The sequence below is a fragment of the Hippocampus zosterae genome, chromosome 6, assembly GCF_025434085.1.
Source record: "Hippocampus zosterae strain Florida chromosome 6, ASM2543408v3, whole genome shotgun sequence".
In the NCBI taxonomy this organism is placed as follows: domain Eukaryota; kingdom Metazoa; phylum Chordata; class Actinopteri; order Syngnathiformes; family Syngnathidae; genus Hippocampus; species Hippocampus zosterae.
Window position 1 is genome coordinate 21065569 of NC_067456.1, and position 24124 is coordinate 21089692.

The 24124-nt window shown below is 43.9% G+C and overlaps 2 protein-coding genes and 1 long non-coding RNA gene across 5 annotated transcripts in view; 1 reads left to right on the plus strand and 2 right to left on the minus strand.

The window, feature by feature from the left end:
- The window catches only part of LOC127602290 (uncharacterized), a 180000-nt gene that overhangs the window by 54404 nt on the left and 101472 nt on the right, over positions 1-24124 (minus strand). The window lies entirely within an intron of this gene.
- slc4a5a (solute carrier family 4 member 5a) overlaps positions 1-24124 on the plus strand; it is a 53999-nt gene that overhangs the window by 14855 nt on the left and 15020 nt on the right. For 2 of the 3 annotated variants that reach the window (XM_052068201.1, XM_052068199.1), the window contains 9 exons: positions 1983-2112; positions 3278-3438; positions 14022-14174; positions 14554-14664; positions 15833-15888; positions 19885-20042; positions 20125-20212; positions 23640-23794; positions 23880-24008. In XM_052068201.1, coding sequence (XP_051924161.1) covers positions 1983-2112; positions 3278-3438; positions 14022-14174; positions 14554-14664; positions 15833-15888; positions 19885-20042; positions 20125-20212; positions 23640-23794; positions 23880-24008 — 1141 coding nt within the window. Of the gene's footprint in view, positions 1-1982; positions 2113-3277; positions 3439-14021; positions 14175-14553; positions 14665-15829; positions 15889-19884; positions 20043-20124; positions 20213-23639; positions 23795-23879; positions 24009-24124 lie in introns of all 3 variants that reach the window. The other variant, XM_052068198.1, reaches the window with a different exon arrangement.
- LOC127602330 (uncharacterized) lies at positions 9364-13787 on the minus strand. The gene is made up of 2 exons (XR_007962752.1): positions 13703-13787; positions 9364-9598 (listed from the first exon to the last, which is right to left on the minus strand). It is a non-coding gene; the product is annotated as an uncharacterized LOC127602330 (long non-coding RNA).

Sequence of the window (24124 nt, forward strand, 5' to 3'; positions counted from 1 at the left end):
AGCCATTCCGGGTGAGTCCCATCCCTCAGCAGCTGGTTCATTTGTACTGCTAGGCGCTCATGGAGTGCTGTGAGTTTCTTTAGCCAGTAGGTGTGGACCATGTCCGGGCCTGGTGCTGTTCAGTTCTTCATATCTGAGACTCTTTCCTGTATGTCTGCCACTGTTATGGTAACTGGGTTCTGTTCAGGGAGGTTGCTGTGCTCCTCTCTCAGGGTCACCAGCCATTGTGCCCTGCTGTTATATGCAACCTCCTTCTCCCATATGCCTTTCCAGTACCTTTCAGTTTCCAGTTTCCAGTCTTGGTGGGTCAGCTCTGTTGTTAGGACCCTGCCACTGAGCGTACACTTTCGCAGGTTGTGTTGCGAACAGCTGTTTATTCGTCTGGACCCATTCTCTTTCGTGTACCGCTTTAGGCGACTGGACAAGGCTTGGAGCCTTTGTTTGGCAGTTTCGAGTGCTTCAGGAATGGTCATCTGGATGTACCTCTCAGGTATCGGCCTTTTCATCACAGCTCTCTGGGCCTCCGTCAATTGACTCACATCTTTCCGGGCCGCCTTGATCTTAGCCTCCAACCGTCTTTTCCATGGTGGGTAACGTATCTCATGGCTTCCATGGTTGCTCTTATAGCCCAGAGTCTCCAGGATCACTGATGCTGAAGCGTATATCAGCTCATTGGTTTCTGGGATCGTTACGGTAGGGATCGCCCTCAGTGCTGCATTCACACTTTCTATGAGACTTTCAGATGGTACTTCACATAGCCGTTGTAATCGGTTTCTAGGTTGCCCAGCTTTCATTCTCGCCATGATCTTAACTTTCTGCCTCGCTCAGCATTTCATTCATTGGGGCTGGCCACCCAATCTCATCATCTGCATTCATTGGGGCTTGCCTCCCAATCTCTTGTATGACCTCCTCCTCTGATCTGGCAGCCTGGGGCCCTTCACTATGGAACCTGCGTTGTACCTCATCAATCTCAAGTTGTGACAGCAGTTGCCGTTTGTGGATGTTGGAACACTGAGCTACTAGTTGTTTCGCGGTCAACCGTGACTGTGGGTTTCGAAGTAACCATTTAGCCCACATTCTTTGCATGTAACCCCTCTGACTAGGGTTGCTTGAGTAGTAGCATTCCAACAGAGCCATATTATCGCATCTCGCCCATCTCCGCTTTGTTCCAGTAGCCCATTTTTCATCCCCCAGCACCTGACGCAGACCTTGTTTGGCCGGGCATTTCATTCGTTTTATTGTCTCTCATCATTGTATGAGGTAGGCATTAGCGTGAAGGATCTTGCCCACGCACACACGCACGCACGCACGCACACACACACACACACACACACAGCTGTCTTTGGGCAGTAGGCAGGGGACACCCTGAATCGGTTGTCAGCCAATCACAGGGCACACAGAGACGAACAACCATCCACACTCACACCTATATATAAAATGGATGTATGGGTGGTATTTCCAGTAAAAGAAACACATAGAACCTGATTATAATACAGAACAATCTTTGAGGTGGTCATTAACGCCTTGTTGATTGACAGTGGTTGACTGCCAAACAGCAAAAAGGGAGGAGGCAGTGGCTATTTGTCACAGTGGGTAAAATAATGATTTCTTCTTTCCTCTTCCAAGGCCAAACAATCCCGTTTGGAACAGGACCAAACTGGACACCTCTGGCATAGGCCTGAACTTTTTCATTAAGTTCCATTCATTATCCATCCATGCATTCCATTTTCTACCATTTATTTTTTAGGGCCATGAACTAAAGCCTGTACCCGCCTGTTTTCGGTTAAGATAGTCACTGACAAGGTGCATACAGATAAACGTACAGAAAAAAGCTTCACATGCTCGTATTTACACAAATTTTGAGTCTTCAATTAACATGGCATCAATATTTCTTCGTTATGGAAGGAAACCCATGCAAGCATGGGCTGAATACTATATTTTAGTAATGTCTTTCTTCCTGGCCTTTCTTGTTTTCCACCAAGTGTCACCAGCAGCTGAGCGGCTGCGCTACATCCTGAGTGAGGACGATGACGTTCCCACACCGACACTTTTCACTGAAATGGACACTCTACAGCGTGAAGGGGATGAACTGGAGTGGAAGGAGTCTGCAAGGTGGATGCTGCCGCTCATTCATGTTGCATACTTAGTCTGCATCATTAGACAAACCCCAATGGCAATGAAGTCGCAACATGGCGTAAAATGGAATACAATTCATTGGAATTGGGATTTGTACTTTGTATATGCAATCAGATGCAAGCTATGTCCTTGAAGATACTGTACAATTCATCTGATTGCACAGTGTTCTGCACTAACACCGCTTTTTTGGACATTTTTTAACGTGTGAAATATCCATTCCTCCATTTTCCATACTGCTTGTTCTCATTAGAGTTGCGGTTCAGCTGGAATTTTTCCCAGCTGATTTAAGTGAAATAGGTAAACCGTCAATCACATTGATTATGTAAATAAACAACCATTTACACTCACATTCACACCTGCAGGCAATCCAGAGTCTTCAATTCATGTACCATGCAAGTTTTTCACATGTGCAAGGATGCAGGAGTACCCGGAGAAAACTCATGCAAGCATGGGGAGAACGTCCAAGCCCCACACAGTGTGACCTAAACCAAGATTTGAAACCCTGAACCTCTCAATTATTAGGCAGGTGTGCTAACCACTCCAAAACACACAATAACATTTACATATCATTGGCAAATCCAAACGAATTAGTTAATATTGCTCTGAATAATTATTTACTTTGAGGCTTTCACTTGTATTGCACTTTCCCACCTACCAGGCGCTCAAAGCACTTCACATTGACTGCTTCTCCACCTCCTGACACAGCATCAGAAGCAGGAGCTTACTTCAGGACTCTACGACATGGGCACATGAGCAGGGGTTTAAACCCACAAACTTTGGATTGGGAGACGACTGCTCTACCACTGAACTATTACGCCCCCAATGAATGAAGACATCAAAATCTGTACAACTTGATGTGTCCTTGTCTTTGGAGGACTCATTTTGCTGAGTTGAGTTCAAATCAAACACTACAGGGGAAATAGCTGTTCAGTGGTGATAACACTCAGAGACAGAACATTTTTACAACATTTTACCTCTGGAGAGTTCTTCAAAGGGGCAGCCTAAAGCACACAGTATTCAGTTTCCTCAGAACTCAGCTGAGGAATCGCTCACTCTATTTCACCTTCACAGCGCGCCACGTCCAAAAGCCTGAAATCTGCACCACCAGCTGTGTCTCATTGTGTTTAACATTTTGTTACAGATGGGTCAAGTTTGAAGAGAAAGTAGAGGAGGGAGGCGAGAGGTGGAGCAAACCGCATGTGTCCACGCTGTCCTTGCACAGTCTTTTTGAGCTTAGGACGTGTCTTCAGACAGGAACCATTCTGTTGGACCTGGATGGCTATTCTTTGCCCCAAATAGTTGGTGAGCTTTTCATTACTTGCAAGACATCAGTCTCTCTCTCTCTCTCTCTCTCTCTCTCTCTCTCTCTCTCTCTCTCTCTCTCTCTCTCTCTCTCTCTCTCTCTATATATATATATATATATATATATATATATATATATATATATATATATATATATATATATATATATACACACACACTCATCCATTTTCCGACCCTCTTTATCCTCATAAGGGTTGCAGGGGGTGCTGTAGCCCATCCCGGTCGTGTTCGGGCAGTAGGCTGGGGACACCCTGAACCGGTTGCCAGCTAATCGCAAAACACACAGACGAACAACAATCCGCGCTCACACTCACACCTAGGGACAATTTAGTTGACTTAAACTAGACTTGTTCCATTAACCTGCCATGCATGTTTTTGGAATGTGGGAGGAAACACGGAGAAAGCTCACGCAGGCCCGGGAGAAAATGCAAACTCCACACAGGAAAGCCGGAGCCAGGATCGAACCCACAACCTCTCCAGTGTGAGGTCAACGCGTTAACCACTAGCCCCCCGGGCCGCCATATCGAGGGGAGGGGTTCAATGAATCACTCTCAGGGGTTCGACAGAGCCTCTGCCATGGAGGTTAAGACACACCCGACTCAACATGTCAATTAGTTATGACATGCCCACTTGGCCATCACTGGCTGGTTCATTTTGTGCACTATTAAAAAAATATATATTTTCTACTCATTGTGTTTACTTTTTTCTGTTTTTAATAAATGTGTTTCTTTATGTCTTGAATTTGTAAAAAAAAATCATTTAATTCAATTTATTTTTCACTCATGGAGGTTTTGGTGAATGCGCATATGAACTGGTTGGGTTTGGTAACTCTAACAAGGTTAAGACCCACTGTTCTAAGATAAGATATCCTTTATTTGTCCCACACTGTGGAAATTTACAATAATTGTAATAATTATTGTAATAATAAAATAAAATAATTCTGTGTGAGCACAAATGGTTGTTTGTCTGTGTGTGCCCTGCAATTGGGTGGCGATCGGTTCAGGGTGTACCTGATGACAGCTAGCATAGGCTCCAGCATGGCCGTGACCCTCGAGAGGATAAGTGGATGAGAAAAGTAATACATTTTCTCGGCACAAAACACTTCTGTCAAACGTAAACAACGCGTTTTATGTTGGCTGTTGCCAAGCATTAGTGGGAGACATTTAATGCAGGTGCTCAGCGTTATTGGGTATGATAAAAGAGATTAAAATGACACATTTCCCACTAATTCTCAAAAATAAAAGTTTTTTTGATAAATGGTTTTGTCTACTAAACACAGAAAATGCACAGCAATCAGTCACGTTACGACAACAAGCACAATATATTATTTTGATATCCAAAGCAAGAGCTGTTTCAAATATTCTTGAATGCAAGGATTTGTTATTTTCATGAGGATAAGCAGTTCGGATAATGGATGGATGGTTTCAGACCATTTTTTAAAATTTGGCAGAGGCCTTGTGTTGGAGTTTGTGAGATGAAATATGATTTCAATAAAGCTCTTTTTTTATCTTTAAAGTTGGGCTGGCTACATGCAGAGGCAAGAGGGGGCGAAATTGTCAGTGTGCCAGACTTCAGCTGTATGTTGATCTACTGTACTGTCCGCATTAAGGCTTTCTCCTCAATGAAAAAAAAATGCATGCAATTAAGCCTAAAGGGAGCTAGTTTCCCCTCGAAATTGAGGCGAGCTCAGCTGAAGAACTGAAGCTGTGCTAAATGCATCATACAATTGATGAGGTACTGAATAAATAATAGAATAATAACAACAAAAAACAAACATTTAGAAACATTTTTTTTTGGTCAGCCAGAGTGTTTTACCCAACTTGTAGCCTGACGTTGCATTTGCTCCTCAACTCAACTGAATGCTCAACTCAACTGTATTTATGGAGCACTGTAAAACAGCCATGACTGGATACAAAGTTCTGTACACAGATATGTAATGAAATATCATACATACAACAATAAAACAATAACAAAGACAGTAGAAAGCACCAAACAATAAAACTAAGATCAAGTCTGAGTCATGCCGTGTCAAATGCCCAAAAATGCAAATTTGGTTTGAGACGAGTTTTAAAGATGGGCAGCGAAGGGGCTTGCCGAAGGTTCAGCAAGGTCATTCCAAAGAGAGGTACCAGCAACGGAAAAGGCTCAGTCCCGTCTGAGCCTCCGCTTAGTTCTTGGTACTTCTAATAATGCCTTGACCGCAGACCTGAGGTTGCCGGACAGGTGTGTAGGTGTGTAGGAGCGGATGAGTTCAAAGAGGTAAGGTGGTGCGAGGCCATTTCAAGATTTGAAAACAAATAATAGGATCTTTAAGTTTAAGAACTTTAAAATGTATAGGGAGCCAGTGAAGGGATGCCAGAGTACGAGTTATGTGCTCCCTCTTTCGAGTACTAGTCAAGAGGCGAGCAGTGGCATTCTGGACCATCGACCATCGAGAGACGCTCAATGGAGAACTGGGTGACTCCTCAGTTACACACATGCATAGAAGCATAAGGGCCACTCAAAAAAAAATATGTTGTTGGCTTGATATTTTTAAGGTTGTTTTATTTATTTTTTTCATTTGCATTTATTCATGATAATGATTTGTTTACCCCTAGACTTTACATGAGAAAGGTGATTTTGACAAAACTGCATCACAAGTTGATGTCATTTTTAAATCCACGCTGTGGTCTTCATGTACCACCATCATCACCGGCCTTAAAATACTAAAGCATAGTTGTTTCAAGTGTTGAAAAGGTTTAATTCTTAAAAAGTATTGATTATTGGAAGCAATTGCAACAGCATCCAGTTTAAACATGAACACAAGGGAACATAAAGTATATAATGTTTAAAATGTGTTTAAAATGTAATGTACATGAAAAGTAAATAAATACAAATTATACCTAAATACAGTTTAAAGACAAACACGTCTCAAAGATTACATGTGTTAAATGTGTTGTACTAAAAGCTAAACACAGCTCAACGGTAGTCAATGCAGTGTTTTGTTTTGTTTTTTTTTTGCTTACAACTAGATCAGTGGTTCTTTACCTTGTTAGAGGTACCGAACCCAACCAGTTCATATGCACATTCACCGAACCATTTATTCGTGATAAACAAAATATTACTTTTTACAAATTCAAGACATAAAAAAAATGCATTTATCAGAGAAAAGTAAATAAGATTTCAAGTGTACAGGCTAGGTCATATTGCTGTGTATTGTGCATGGGGCACTGCAAAGTGCAATGTGTGGACATGAGAGTCAGAGAGAGGAGGAGGAGGAGGAGAAGGGCAGTTGAGTAGAGTGGTACAGGCAATGCCATAAAGCTTTCTTGGGTTCAGGGACATTTATTTATCGTTTCCCCAACAACTCGGGAAGCCAATTGATTTGCTCTGCTGCACTACACGCCATTGAAGCAATGAAAGCATTTTATTAAGACATACATTCCATGCAATCCTGTCTAAGAGTACGGCATGCTGACGTGCAGTTACTGGCACAATACAACTCACTCAGGGTCAAACAGAAGCTGCAGACCCAGTTGTACTGTGTGTAGTTAGCAATATATTGATTAGCAGCTCAATACTACGAAGATGAGCATTTATAATTTCAGCTTCCAAAAACTGTAATTTCCCCATAAACCACTTCCAAGTGACTCTGAATTGAGATTTGCATGTCATGGCTGTTAATGTATATCCATATGACATCACCAAAGTGTTAGATGCCTGGCCTAAAACGGCCAAATTATTTGAACAGAATTTGAACAGATGTTGACTCATTCATGTCATTTGGGCAGATGGTGCATTAATCAAGACGTATTTTTTTCCTCGTCATTAAAATAACATGTGCATAATGTGAAGAAAAGTCCGCTCCCATAATGAGAAATGATTGAATGATAATTAACTAATTCATGTAATCTGAATATTACATGTATTTACGTGGGAGATGATCCATTCATGAAGATCTCTTTTCTTTCTTTGTAATATATTTAGAATTGCATGCCTAGATTTTTTTTATGGAAGTAATCTATTGTTCTGCGTGCATATGTATTTATCTATGGATGGATGGACAAACATATGTATGTATGTATACACAGACAGACAAACGGACATACAGATGTACGTATAGATGGATGGAAAGAATTTTCTATAATAGGAGTGCCAGAACTGCATGTGGTTCTCTAATCCCTCTGCTGCACCTTTGGAAAACAAATCATAAGGAATCATTTTTTAATCTCACTTAATTATTTTTTGGGATGTAAATCATAATTTGAAGATTGTGATGAGTCGTGAAAATAAAACATGGGTAATTTACTCAAAGTATGCATTCTAACCACCGATGTGCAGCACCCACTGCAGGTGTATACCATAGACAGCATTTAATTAAAGTAGTTTCTAAAACGTAGACCCCGTTTTGAGAAATCTGGGGCGGTACATCAAAACATATACAGAATGAGCTGGCGAATTAAATATGTATCTTTCCGCACCACCAATCATACATTTATATGCACCTCCAGCCATCCAGCCCTCAAATCCCTGCCCAGCCGCGGACCAGCCAGTTATTTAAAAAATATAATGATATTGTTCAAATTGAGCATAACGGCGTTAGACCAGCGATCTACCGACCGCAGTGGACTTAGACGCCATCCTCGCAGGCGTATAGTTTAATAGACGGATTCCTGTCAAAGAACACAGCCTCAGTGTGTTGGAGCGCCCAGCTTGGCGAAGAATGGTCTACTGAATTCCCAAACAGATGCAGTGAGGCTTGCGCTTGCATGAAGATCAGGGTACGCCAGCATTTGCTCATGTGCCGTCTACGAAAATAGAGCCGTATATGAGATAAATAGTAGTAGAACTGTGTTTAGACCAGGGGTGCCCATTAGGTAGATCCTGATCTACCGTTAGATCTAAGACAGGTCCCAAGTAGATCCGAGGAGAACAAAAAAAACATTTGTGTGTTTTTGTACATGTTAGTAATATTTTTGTGTTAATGTGCGCTGCACCCTAATCATCCTCGGTCTCATTTCCACACAAAAAAATAAAAATAAATAAATAATAAAAAAATAAAATAAAGCAGGTAAATCTTGAATTTACGGTGGCGTGTGAGTATGTCACCGGAAGTTGTTTGCGCTCAGCAGTCTGCAATTGCAGCTTGTAATCAGAGCTGTTGCGCTCTATCTTTTATCGTCATTATTCTCGTTCAGAGTTTGCTTCATGTACAATTCACCGAGGGCACGGGCAAAGAATAGGAATCTCGGAGGGCCCAGGGAAGCACTTTAAAACTGTACGTGTGAGCTACGATAGTTAACAGGCTCCAAAAGTTCATCGCATGCCTCAGTTTCAGGCTGTTTCTCATCATGGCGTTCATGTGTGCATGTGTGTGCGCGTGCCGGTCAGGGTTGATCCCGGGAGGTTAGTTGATCGAAAAGTAGATCTTTGGTCCAAAAAGTTTGGGCACCCCTGGTTTAGACCATTTTAATGTGTACATGTTTATTAATGTGGTCAAGCGCATGTTCATTCCACGAAGAAGACAAAAGTTTATTAGGTTCTGCACTTCTGGGCCTGAACTTTTTATCTAACCAAAAGTGGTCTTTATACTGGGTGTGCACAGAGTGTTGGAGCTGGTTCAGGAAGATAACGTGATTTACCTGTATATTGCAATTTTATCCCTTCTGAGCTCTGCTCTCAGTAGACCAAAATTTAATTCAGTTATTCATTCATCTATGCTGAAAAGGAATTTAACGCACGTGAGATACAAAGGTTAGTTCCTAACTTTTTTTTTTTTTGGGGCGGGGGGCTGTATCGGGAGGGCCAGCCACACTTTTCTATCTAGCCCAGGGGTGGGCAATTATTTTTTGCATTGGGCCACATTAGAACCAGAAAATATTTTGGAGGGCCGGATCAAAAGGGTGAACTAAATTCGACATAATATTAATTGGATTTCTTTATTTGAAAAGCAGTATTTTGCATTTTTTGGCACGTTTTTCAGACTTTAAGAGTACATTATTCCGTCGTATCGAACGGGATTTGCTTGACTTGGCGCTACTGCGGGCTTCCGTATCGTCTCCCCCTTCCTCCCTATGCTCTGCAACTTCAAATAACTGTGCCACCTGGCGTTGAAATGCCTGTCATTACAAGTCCAAATTAAATGAATGCAGTCGTTGACCTCCGTGAGTCGTCACCTTACCGTGGTGGAGGGGTTTGTGTGTCCCAATGATCCCAGAAGCTAAGTTGTCTGGGGCTTTTTGCCCCTGGCAGGGTCACCCATGGCAAACAGGTTCTAGGTGAGGGGCCAGACAAAGCACGGCTCAAAGACTGATGAGGGATCTCGGAGCAGGTTGGAGCCCCAGAGGTGCAGTGTGCAGGCCCACCGGCGCGTGGATGACGTCCTGGCGCTCACTAATCCAACCACCTCCTGCCTTGTAGGTTGGGTCTCTTTAGACAAAGGCTAGGAGAAGGCAACTCTGAATCCAAATCCCCCTGCTGCCTCGCAGGGTCTGCCTCTTAGGCATTGACTACGGTGGTACACCCTACCAGTGTACCCGGAGTGGAGCCCCGACAGGCAGGGTCAGACACGCAGTCAGGGACCCTGGCAACTCCTGCAGCAGACCCGGTCCCAAGTGTATTGGTTCATCCTCTCCCTTGGACTCCGATCGGTGACGCCGAGAGGGGGACACTACAGCCTGGGCAACTCAGTGTCTCCATATCCCCCGCCCAAGCCTTCGACGCGCACTGGAGAGTGGTCTCCACCGAAGTCGCAAGACTTCGTAAAGCAACCACGGGAAGAGGCAGTTACCGGTTCATTAGAGCTCCGGCCAATTGGCGTGGAGCCGGAGCGCCAGGGGCCTCGTCCGACGGGGGGAGGAGTCATCGCACTCCATTGGCGAGCTACCGCCCGCCCCAAACTGGGCAGCCCCCGGTCAATAGGGTGCTAGCCCGTCACACTCGGCTGCTCTACTGGGTGCGTAGAGAGCAGGGGAAACCCGGAAAGCGAGTGCCTCCATGCACCAGGCAAAACACGCAAGAGAAAGAAGTCCCCAGCACTTCACATAGCAAGCTGGAACGTCAGAACTATGTGCCCCGGAATGTCCCCAACCCGACTCAGATCACTGACCTAAGAAAGACCACCATCATTGGGAAGGAAGTGGCCCGCTTGAACATCGATGTGGCCTGCCTCCAGGAGACACGCCTGCCAGACAGCGGATCTCTCAGAGAAGAAAACTACACCTTCTTCTGGCAGGGTCGGCCGCAGAAGGAACCGCGCCAGCATGGCGTGGGCTTCGCAGTGAGGAACTCCCTGCTCCACGCAGTGGAAACACCGACCGGCGGCACGTCCCGTCTCCTCTCCCTGCGCATGAAGACCACAGCAAGGTATGCCAACATCATCTCAGCCTACGCCCCCACCCTGACGTCCTCCCCAGAAGCCAAGGATGAGTTCTACGAAACTCTCGAAAATGAAGTGAGACGTATCCTGATTCTCGGCGACTTCAACGCACGTGTGGGGGCCGATTGGCAGGCTTGGCCCTCTTGCCTCGGCCCACATGGAGTTGGCCGACTGAACGAGAATGGCCAACGCCTCCTCGAGCTGTGCTTCCACCACAGCCTCTGTATCACCAACACCTTCTTCGCAGGCAATGACCGCCACAAGGTGTCGTGGAGGCACCCGAGATCCCACCATTGGCACCAGCTGGACCTAGCAATTACAAGAAGATCCAGCCTGAACGCCATCCTCCACACGAGGAGCTACCACAGCGCAGACTGCAACACCGACCACGTAAGTGGTCGCCAGTAAGGTCAGGCTGCAGCCTCGCAGAATCCACCACGCCAAGACCAAGGGTAAGCCGCGCATAAACACCTGTGGCACTGCCGACCCGGAAAAGGTGAACTGCTTCTCCACTACATTCAGAGATAAGCTGAAAGAGAAATATGACAACACCACAGAAGACTCCGTCCGTCTCTGGGCCCAGCTCGGAAACGCCATCTACGACTCCGCAATGCTCGCCTTTGGGAAGAGAGTGCGGAAAAACGCAGACTGGTTCGAGGTGCACTGGCTAGAAATGGAGCCTGCAACAGGAGCCAAGAGAAAGGCAATGCTCGAGCACAAGAACAACCCCTGCCCCAACACCCGAGACACCCTCCGTGCTGCCAGGAGTAAAGCCCAGGAGTCAGCCCGCCGTTGTGCTAACAAATAATGGCAGGACCTCTGCATGGAGATCCAGTCAGCTGCTGACCAGGGCAGGACCAGGAGCATGTATGAGGGGATCAAAACGGCAACGGGTCCATCATGCAACAAAACCGCCCCTCTCAAGTCCAAGACCGGTCACACGATCCAAGACCAAAGCAGGCAAATGGACAGGTGGGTCGAGCACTACCTAGAGCTATATGCAACTCAAAACACCGTCGCAGGAGCAGCCCTTGACTCCCTGCCTGACCTTCCCCTCATGGAGGAACTGGACAGGGCACCCTCGCCTGACGAGCTTGCGAAAGCAATCGACGCTCTAAACAATGGCAAAGCACCAGGCCAGGATGGCATCCCCCCTGAGGTACTGCGGCATGGGAAACACACGCTCCTGCAACCGCTGCACCAGCTTCTGAGCCTCTGCTGGGAAAAGGGCCACATCCCCCAAGACATGAGGGATGCCTCCATTGTCACCCTCTACAAGAACAAGGGGGACCGCAGCGACTGTAACAACTATCGGGGCATCTCTCTGCTCAGCATCGTTGGGAAGGTGTTCGCCCGCGTCGCCCTGAAACGGCTTCAGCGCCTCGCCTCACGAGTCTACCCCGAATCGCAGTGTGGCTTCAGGGCTAAAAGATCCACAGTGGACATGATATTCTCCCTCCGCCAGCTTCAAGAGAAGTGCCACGAGCAGCAAAGACCTCTGTTCATTGCCTTCGTTGACCTGACCAAAGCGTTTGACCTGGTCAGCCGGAGCGGGCTATTTCAAATACTGGAGAAGATAGGCTGTCCACCAAAACTGCTCACCGTTATCCGCTCCTTCCATCAAGACATGCAAAGCACAGTCCGCTTCAACGGCGCTACCTCCCAGCCATTCCCAGTCAGCAGTGGAGTGAAGCAGGGGTGCGTCCTTGCACCAACCCTATTTGGAATCTTCTTTTCCATCCTCCTCCAGTATGCCTTCTCTGACTGCGAAGAGGGGGTATACCTCCGCACACGGCAAGATGGTAGCCTCTTTAACATGGCAAGACTGCGCGCCAAGTCTAAAACCTACAACATCCTGGTAAGAGAACTACTGTTTGCAGACGATGCTGCCCTCACTTCCCATAGTGAGGCAGGACTCCAGCACTTGGTGAACAGACTCTCGCGTGCGTGCAGGGACTTCGGGCTCACGATCAGCCTAAAGAAGACAAATATACTAGCCCAGGGAACCACCGTCGCCCCCTCTATCACCATCGAGGACACGCCGCTGCAAAATGTCGACTCCTTCACCTATCTAGGCTCAACCGTCACATGCGCAACAACACTCGACGCCGAGATCAGCTCGAGGATCGCCAAGGCTGCCGGTGTGATGGCGAAGCTGTCGAAACGCGTCTGGGAAAACAGCCTTCTCAGTGCAAAAACCAAGGTTATGGTGTACGAGGCCTGCGTCCTCTCCACCTTACTCTACGGCAGTGATTCATGGACCACCTACGCTAGGCAGGAACGGCGACTTAACACCTTTCATCTACGTGCCCTCCGGCGGCTGCTGCGCATCAGGTGGCAGGACCGGATTCCAAACACCGCGGTCCTCCAACAAGCCGGCCTCCTAAGCATCCAGTGCACCTTGATGAAGAGGAGGCTCCGCTGGATCGGCAATACCTTCCGCATGGACCCCCACCGGCTGCCGCGGGAAATCCTGTATGGCGAGCTGCTTGAGGGACGCCGGAATGTGGGCCGGCCCCTGCTGCGCTACAAGGACTCTGTCAAACGTGACCTAAAGGCGGTCCGGGTGGATCCCAACAGATGGGAGAGTGCAGCAGCAGACCGAGCCACCTGGCGCAACACCATCCTCATAGGGGTCGCCGAGGCTGCGGCGGAGGAGCAGGACCGGGCCTCACAGAAGCGGGCAGCGAGAAAGTGCCGCGCAGCTGCTTCACGCACCACCCCACCATCCTCAACATTCATCTGCGTGAAATGCCAGCGGGAATGCCACTCAAGAATAGGGCTCTTGAGCCACTCGCGCTCATGCGTCCAGTACAGGACCTAATCCCCCCCTACGCGTCGACCATCGCCTTTCGAGACGAGGATGCTATATATATAGTCGTTGACATCGAACCTTAATTGTGTACCAACCTTCGGCGGGCCGAATTAAAAAGACCAATGGGTCGGATTTGGCCCGCGGGCCGTAGTTTGCCCACCCTGATCTAGCCTAACTGTGTGACAGTAACACGGCGAGTTACATCAACGTTACTTCAACTCATTTAAATTTAAGTGACCTTAAATTTCCACTTTTATGTCACATTTATCTTGTGATAGACGAGCCTCCACATGTTTTTGCGTTGGCGAACAAAGTTTGTGGCTGTTTTTGCACACACAAACCCCTTGGGGAAATCAGGCCCTAATTATTCGGTCATGTCTTTTTTTATAGATGACATCATCGAGAGACAGATAGAGGAAGGCAACATCATGCCTGAGTTGCGAGAGAAGATCACTTTTGTTCTGTTGAGGAAACATCGACACCAGACCAAGAAGCCAATTCATCGCTCTCTAGCTGACATTGGAAAGTCGAGTTCATCCACCTGTGAGTTATGCTGCTACCGCTTGACTGAAAAATGAAGCCCCATTGCTCGGTGAATTAAATGCAAGCAAAAGGAAAAAAAAATCTGTTCAATGCTCTGCATTCCAATATTAGGCGAGGCATTACAAATGGAGCGTGTAGCATTGTGTTCTTACTCCTCGGAGTTATTACGTGTTGTAAATAATGTCACACCTTCTGATTATTATTATTCAAAGATTCCTCTATTTGTGAATGAAGATGTGTCCTGAGTGAATCTATTAGTGTATGATGACTTCCTAGTTATCAATTTTCCACATGTTATCCAGGGGGCAAGCTGCTAGATGTGCCGTAGAGCTGAACATCTGACCTCTTCTTTTTGCTCGTTTGTGCCCTTGATTGTCAGCTCGTCCAGTGGGGCCGAGAGGGGCACCTGGCCCGATGCCGGTGGCCAACTACAATCGATCCACAGAGGACATTCGAATCAAGCAGCAGTCTGGCAGCTATGGCCGCCTGCGTGAGTGTCCAAGTTTACAAAATATTATACAGTCAACTACCGTTATATTGCGGTTCATCTTCCACATCGCCGGTATATCTCAGACTTTTAATTAAGCGATCTTTTTTATGTATATTGTTCATGTGGGTTTCTACAATGTGCAGGCAGGTTCAAATGTAATTCAATTCAATTTCATAACAGAAGTGGGCATTTAGCAAACCACATTCCTCACATATTAAGGAACCAATTGGATTGAAAGTTGTGTGCGTTCTGTGTATTACCGTGTTGTGCCGCAACTTGCTGGATGTTGATGCAGCTTAATTACTTAAGAACAAGAAGACGAGACAGAGAAGCTCTCGAACATAATAAAGCAGCTATAATAAATGCCCGCGAGTATGTTGAAAGCTGTGTTTGCTACCCCGTTAGTGTCAATATTTCAATTGTTAGATTTTTTTTCTATGCTAAATCAATTAGCCCTTCTGTGGACATTAAGCTAACAGACATTCGTAAAATGAAATTACCGGTATATGGTTTGGTTGAACATTTTGTCATAATTTCATTATTCAATGTTTATTTCTTGTTTGTTTATATGTCAGTTTTGCGATAAACTTCAAGCAGGAGTGACAAACACATTTTTGGAGAACTGTGCAAGCCACAGTATTCTTATTTTGATTCCTCAAATGGATACTACCTCTAATTATCGACAAGGAAACGCTATGGAAGAATGTTTTCATAAATTCAAATGTGTTTTGATAAGTTTGATTTTGTCAAAAGAGCCGCAGGCAAAAGTGTAAAAATATTCTATTGCTATGCCACGGATTGTCTCAGCAATGTATCCCCTTGATAAACAGGCTTCACGTTGACACCAAATACTTCAAGGGTAAACGCATAATTTAAAAAAGAAAAACAGAACAATTCTTTGGCAGCAAAGGTTTGATCGATTCACATTTTTTTAAGCTTTATGAATTTTCAGATGTGATTACATGTTTTACAGCAGAAGTGCGATAGAAAAGATTATGAAGAATGGATGAACGGATGGATTTCCAATGTGTTTGTCATTCACAACTTTTTGTTCAATGTGACACCCGAACAGGAGATGGTCCACTCATTGCTAAACTCGACTTCAAAGGAAACTGAATATTTAGTTAACGATTAAGGTTTCATCTGAGTTGTTGTTGTCACCCAGCAGGACACGCTCAGAGTAGGAGTATGAACGACATTGCAGATACTCCCAGCACAGACCAAGTAAGTCTTCAACACAATTACCACAGATGTTTTTTACATGGAAATAAATGGTGGAGCACAAACCACCTGGAATATTTTACCAGGAAAATTCCAACATTCCAAATCACAAACCCCTGTAATGAAAAAATGTCAAGGGAACCGCTAACATGAATACTTAACACCGACAACAACAAAAAAACATGCATCCATTACTAATAACAAGTGCAAATGAACAAAGTCTGTAACTTCCGGGACACATATTATTGCCCCTTTTCTGTTTGGTGAGGTCTCGTGTGATGTGGCACATGATGAAATGACCAGGTTTAGTGCAACCAAGCCATCAGATTCCAAATTATACAAATTTGGGGGCATTGGGCTTCGGACATTCGACTTTTTGACTTTTTTTTGGCCTTTTCCTCTCAGGGTGGCTGGCAACTGCAAATCATGCCTTTCAATCTCTCCCCTTTATTCTTTTGCTATTTTTCTTTCACACCCGACCATTGTATCCTGTAATCTCTTACCACGTCGACAGAAATCTCCTCTTTGGGCTTCCTTTTGCTGTCCGGGAACTGCATTTTAACCACCCTTCTAGCAATATGCCTGCATCAATCAATATGTCCTGTCAATATCAATATGCCCAATAAATGTAGGGTAACAATATGCCACCACTTACTTTCATGGAGGAAATCTGAATCACATATTTTGGGTCGAGAATATTATTTCAAAAGTTTACCTTACATTTATTACATTCCACAACTTTCTCTCCGGTTACTCCGGTTTCCTCACACATTCCAAAAAGCATGCGTGGCAGTTTTGACTGAGCACTGAATTGTTCCGAGGTATGCTTGAGAGAGTGTTTGATTGCTTGTCTATACACTGAAAAAAATGGTGTGTTGAATTTACTCAATCTTATTTCATCAAGTTGGTTGGATGAAATAAAAGCATTTGAATCCAGATATATTTTTGAAGGAGATCTATAAGTTTAAGGGTTTAATTTGCATGACTTCTGTCTGTCATGCATGCCTTGAGTTCCTGATTACAAAACGACCACCAGAAGTACCGGTATCGGCCGCCGTCGCAAGTACCAACACCTGATATCGGTACTTGCCCGTCCCTAGAAAGAATTCCAACGCCATCTGGAGGGGCAGTTGCATGTATGGCTAATCTAGATCTGCTACTGGACATTGAAAAAATTAAATAAAATAAAGCTCGTCATTGAACATTTCCTCAGAGCAGTTAAATTGTACCTTTTCATCATTCACAACGACAAAATAAATGTTCCCACATCCCCTTTACAATGTCACAATGTGTATTTTCTGCCTGGAAGCATATCACTGTTGCATTCATTTTCCACTTTGAATTATTGTTGAGATTACCACCTAATATCTCACGGATGTGTTCGATTGATGCTTCGTCGGGGTGGTGAGAGGCAGCTCTGCTTTTCAGGACCATCAATCTCGGAAGGTGACAGCCGGCAATAGAGGAGATTTGCACACACTCATTCCCAGTGCTCACACCAATGGGGTCTTAAGACCCCTAACAAATGCTCAGACAGATGCAAGGATGTGAAACGCAGAGGTTGACGATAAGTGCCATTCACACTGCTTGACTGACATGACAACAATAAATGTAAAGTACATGTGTTTGCAATGACTTAATGTGATGGGGTTGAAGGAATGAATGGATGAATGGATTCTTTATTTCAAACGTGTGAAAAGAACAACTAAAGCGTAGGCATCAAAATCAAGGCCCAGCGGCCAGATCTGGCCCGCCACATCATTTTATGTGGCCCGCGAATGCAATTCAAACATGTCAACTTCTACGATGATTGCGAAAATCTGGACCAGAATTTCAACTTCTCTTAAGTAATAAATAAGCGAGATCTTGTCAGCATTTTCTTGTGACCAAAAAACCTCATTACACTAACTTAAATAATCATTGAATGAGCCATTGTTCTTGACTTCTTTATGTTTTCATAGTCGTAACGGCCCTCCAAGGGAAATGGTCACAACAATGTGGCCCGTGACAAAATTCAGTTTGACACTCCTGAACTACACAGACTTAATTTGACAAAAATAAATTGTAAATAAATTTATGTACCTAACACTGCCTGATAACCCTATACGATATGTTTTACAATATTAAACTATAGTATAATAATAATAATAATAATAACATAATACTCAATATTTATATATATAGATCTGTATTTCTTTATACACTACTACTTATAAGTAGTCATTGCAAATGTCATTGTAAGTTCTAATTCCAAGTTGTACATTTACAATGCTAACACAACAATCCAAATGGGGGATGGGTGCTTCAAATGCATTTGCAGACCTATAGTTGGTAACAGAGGCGGCCCGGTAGTCCAGTGGTTAGCACGTCGGCTTCACAGTGCAGAGGTACCGGGTTCGATTCCAGCTCCGGCCTCCCTGTGTGGAGTTTGCATGTTCTCCCCGGGCCTGCGTTTCCTCCCACATTCCAAAAACATGCGTGGCAGGCTGATTGAACACTCTAAATTGTCCCTAGGTGTGAGTGTGAGTGCGAATGGTTGTTCGTTTCTGTGTGCCCTGCGATTGGCTGGCAACCGGTTCAGGGTGTCCCCTGCCTACTGCCCGGAGACGGCTGGGATGGGCTCCAGCACCCCCCGCGACCCTAGTGAGGATCAAGCGGTACGGAAGATGAATGAATGAATGAATAGTTGGTAACATGTGACAGTGGAACAAAGATAGTTTGCTGCATTGCCTGTGTCAATATTGAGCTAGTAAAAAATGGATCATATTGTCCTCGTGCTTGGCCCTCACATGGCGCTAGAAAATCAGGCTGTGGGTTATTGGCAAGGCTCTCATATTATTGAGTGTTTTTGTTCTGCCAAAGCCTTTGCCGCACCTCTCCATCGAAATCTATAGGTCAATGTGCTTTCCAAATATCTGTATAGCTCCTGTGCACCAACCTGCATTATTTAGCCAATTCTTTATACTCGGGGCCCAAAATGAAGAAGAAAAACAGAAAAAAAAATCAATATGCCGAACAGCTAGTGCCCCAATAGAAGAACAAATACTTCTCAAAGAATTGTGAGTCAAATCCAACAAAGATTTAGGGGGATTTGTGGACCACAATGAGTTGCGATTAGTCTCATGAAAATGCAGAATATAGCTTTTATTACCATGACAACCAGTGGCAGAGCTCGCTCATGAGATGAAGCGAGCTCATTCAATGTTTCCAACTTATCAACTCTGTGTTACCACATTTAGCAATTTTTCCAACACCTCAAGCAAGTTTTTTTTTTTTTTTGGTGGGGGGTCATTTTATTCATTTATTTTTGTGGAGGTATGCAGCTATCTGTCATGCTCGTGCCTTGTGAAAAGGTGACTCCAGTAAAGGTAATTACAGCTGCATTATCATTTTTCCTTTGGGGGAGGGGGGGAATAAAAATAAAAATTAAAAAACGGTTGTGTTTATCGGGAGAGAAATGTATTTGTTCAGGAAGATGGCATTTTCAAAAGGCCCCTCCTTTGCTGTGAAGCTCAACAAGTACAGTGATGTTTGCATGACATGCATACATATAATTAGACATATCTCATGCATGTTTCCATGTATGGGATCTGTGTCTTTTTGTGTTCTGCACCACAACAAAATATGCCTGAGCCCTGTGAGGGATTCTAATCATCCAATTTAAATTAAAAAATAAATTGCTTGTTTCTCAAGTTCAAAGGCAGCAGCATAAACCACTACAGTGCCAGTGCCACACACATGTATAAGTTGTTTTGTAAAACAATACGTATATTTATCAAACACCAGTGTGGGTGTTTTTGTGGTGCTTTCGTAAGTTGTTTTGGTTTTTAAGAATAAATTCCAGACAGTAAAACTTTCTTGAACACCAAAGTCTTGTTGAAGAATGTGAGTTAGATTTTAAAATGAAATATGGTGAAAACAGAAGGTTGAATGAGGTCCGATGTGATTTTTATTATGTTTCATGAGACATTGTCTATCCCTATGTGTTTGCCATCATAGCTGAAGAATAAATTCATGAAGAAGATCCCCAGAGATGCTGAGGCCTCCAACGTGCTGGTGGGAGAAGTGGATTTCCTCCACAAACCCTTTGTTGCCTTTGTCCGCTTGTCCCAAGCTACAACACTTGGAGGTCTGACTGAGGTGCCTGTGCCCACTAGGTGAGATGGCCCTTATTTTTGAATGTCACGTACCAAATCTTTGCCCCTGCAGATACCTGATATTTGTTTCATCATTGCACAGATTCCTGTTCATTCTCTTGGGACCACAGGGAAAGGCCAAGTCATATAACGAGATAGGCCGAGCCATAGCAACACTCATGGTTGATGACGTAAGTAGTTCAAATTTTTTTTTAATGTTTCTGGGCTGAAATATGAAATATATTGCCCTCTGAGGTGCAACGCCCTGATGTATTGAGTACAACTGAAAGTGATGCTAGAGCTCTGTGATGTCAAAAAGGAATACATTTTTATTGCCGTTCATCATCATTTGAAAGAATTATTTAATTGATATGGCAAAGAGGATGGAATGTTCATTATGTCAAAACTCTGTTCAGAAGGTTGTCAGATGGCGATCCTGATTAGGAACTTTGAAAATGTGTGCCTTTTCCTTCCTAAAGCCATTTTTAAGAATATATTGCACTCTTCTGTACTGTAAAGTACCGGTACACTAAGAGCAAGTGTTGAATTTACTAAGATTCATCAAATGGTAGCACAAAATAAAATAGCTAAAACTACTTTAAACAATCCCATTATAATATAGTCTAAATGGATCTGGATACAGATGATTTTGTTTTATATTTTATTTTATTTTATAAGCAGTTGACAAAAAAAACTGAGAACATTCAACCAAATTTTAATTTCCATTGTGTTTTTACATCTTTCATGGTTGTTGCACTGATGGTCTCAACAAAAATGTGAATTGTTTTCTTTGAATAAATGGAAATACCGTATTTGCTTATAAGTGATTTGCATTGCATTTGGAATTCCAAATACATTTTTTGAAACATCTGCTGTTTGAAGCACAGGCGCAAACGAAAGTCAGGCAAAGGCGGAGTTGGTCTACTCTCTTATCTGCCACCAGCTCATGCCCCTTCCCTGCCAGTGAGGTGAGATGAGCTAGCTTCTGTAGCCTTCGGCCAGCACCCTGCTCTTTGCACCCAACCCTCTTGACCCCTCCCACAGGTGGCAAGACCATGAGAATGGGGACTCCGGTCACCTTTTTCGGTTGCGGCAGCTGGAACCCCACGGGTACAGGCCCGGCTGCCCAGGGAGGCCCCAGTTACCTGCCTCTGGGCAAGGGAAAATGGTTCCATTAATAAATTAACTGTGTACATCATGGCTGTTTTGAGCTGTGCTTTGTCCGGTCCCTCGCCTTGGACCTGTTTGCAATGGATGAAATTGCCAGGGGCATAAAGCCCCAGACAATATATCACCTACGATCATTGGGACACATAAAGCCTTCCACCACGATAATGTGATAGCTCATGGAGTGAAGGTTGGTATGTGTGCATTTTATTTGGTGGACAATGACCTTGTGGCCACATTCCCTGTTTTGCAAGGTTGACCTGGCTACTGCCAGGTGTGGTCATTAAACCGTAATTTGGTGATACAGTAGACATCTTATCACTTGTGAAGTACAGTTGAATGTACATTAAGTGACAAACGCATTAAAATCTTACTGACATATTAGATTTCATAAGCAGCACGTTTCATCTTATTTAGGCAGAAAAGGGATGCTTGATTTGCGAATTAAAAAGATTCTTTTTGGAAACGTTTTGGTCACAATTTTACCCTGTAAAAAGACGTACAGGGATTTCCGTGAAGTCAACATTTTACCGTATGACTTTGCAGTTCCTAAAATATTCTTGCATCCCAGCTGCCAAATGTTTCTTCTGTCAACCTGATTGAATTATTTGCAGTGCACAAAACGACAGTGATTTAAGATTGGAAGTTGTAACCTATGCCAGCTGCCTGAAACAGATATTCATTTGGATTCAATATTTTAAAAGAGCATAAATGTGTTCAAACCGAACAATAGTTCCCTGAAATGAGAACACATCAGACACTTTTTAGGCAAATTCATGCACCTTGTATGAGCAATCATTCATATGGAATCGTGTTCTTCGCCAAAACATTTTTCGTGTTCATCCATTTTCATTCGTATTACGTGTGACAATTTGATATTTCGTTCCGGATTTTGAGCAATGGTCATGGATGTTTGACACACATGATTTCCTTTTTGCGGGCCACATAAAATGACGTGGCGGGCCGGATCTGGCCCCCAGTCCTTGTGTTTGACAACTGTGATGTAGAGTTTTACAGTCATACCTCGGTTTTCAACCCTAATCCGTTCCAGAAGGCTGTTCGAAAAGCAATTTGTTCGAAATCCGCAACTATTTTATTAGCCCATGATTAGGGGCTAATACACTATGCAGAAATAACATAAAAACAGTCAGATTTGCGTAAATCAAAACAAACACGTTGTTTGTCACAATGAACGCTACGAGGAAGCGTCACTTCCTCGTGTAAGGATGCCGAGAGGAGTCGAGTGACGTATTCGTTTGCGAGGCGTAAACATTTTGAATTTTCTTGTCGAAATCCAATTTGGTCGATAACAGAGACGTTTGAAAACAGAGGTGTGGCGGTCGGTATTTTGATTTTCAGCGCACTTGCAATGCTTTTTCATTTTGAACACAAATGAGATATGAGATAGTTATACCTAAATTTGAGCTGACTTGTTGAAAATGTCAGAAATGAATCAAATCAAACATAGCAGTCAAACGTTTTTGTTATTTTTTTTCCCGGCACAGGAATACATAATAAATAAAATAACTAATTACAGCATACTGTATAACGGTAATTTTTCAAATGAATGGACAGCAAGAATTATATTAGTATTCGAAATATAATGTCATCTACTTTAGGTTCAATATACTGCTGAGTAGGTAACCCATTACAGAAACATGAAGTTACATTTGGGTAATTACCAAAACTGTTAATTTAGCGAGGCTGTCAAATAAACTTGTACATGAGATGATGAGTTTGTTCAGACACATTTTTCAAATTATTATGATTTAATCTCTTAAACCAAGTAGGGTAAATATTGCCTTAGCTGTGAAACATGCATCTCAAAAATTGCTCACTGCATTATTCAACCTACCGGTACTCTGTGCGACTGGCTTGTCAAACCTATATGCTGGTTCCAAGTGGGAAAAAAGCTTGCACAGTGATCAAGTTAAGTCGCTTGTGCAGGTAGAAGAAAAATCAATGAACATGCCACCGCTGTGGGGAAAATATGTCTGTCCTCGGACTGATGATTTAATATGTTAAAGGCCACTCTGTGAAAGTCATGTGTGTTCTGTGTTTTGTTTATTAATTTCACTGGACAGAGACCGTACTGTGGCCAGCTACAATTCACAATTGAATGGATGATTAAAATGGACACATTTTCTTGTCAATTAGAGCCACCACCCACGATCATTTCCTTTACTGAATGATGCTCTCCCTGCACTTGACTCACAGCCTCAGGTGCATCATTAGCTGGTGACTGGCAGGTGTTCTTGAAGGAAATCCAGCTGGGTTTGAAATGTCAATACGGCTTGCAGAATTTATGTTTAGCGAGTCTCCAAAGGACAGCAGAGCATGAGAATGCATCAAACTCAGCATATATTAAGATGTGGTATATACTGTATGTACTAATCACCACTGCATGTGCCAAGTGAAATGCTAAAATCACTCTCTGTCCTATTATCATAGCTCTTCAGCGACGTAGCTTACAAAGCCAGAGATCGTGAGGACCTCATTGCGGGCATAGACGAATTTTTGGATGAGGTGATTGTGCTCCCGCCAGGGGAATGGGATCCAAAAATCCGTATTGAGCCACCCAAGAAAGTTCCCTCTGCAGACAAAAGGTCAGAGTTTGAACTACTGCTGTGTCTTTAATCTAAACATTTTCATGGATCAACTCATGTATCTTGTTCTGACTCTCTTCTTTAGGAAGTCGGTGTTCTCCTTAAATGAATTGGGACAGATGAATGGTGCAGCGGGTGGAGGAGGAGGGCGCGTTGAGGATGAGGAAATGCCCGCACAGCATGAACTGGGAGAGGAACTGGCCTTCACTGGCCGGTGTGTTCCCAAATCATTATTTTTAGGGGATGGAAATGTGTGGTCATTCATCTGATTTTGGGGGTTGCCCAAGGTGTCATATTTATTCATGATTTGTGTCTAATTACAATTCCCCC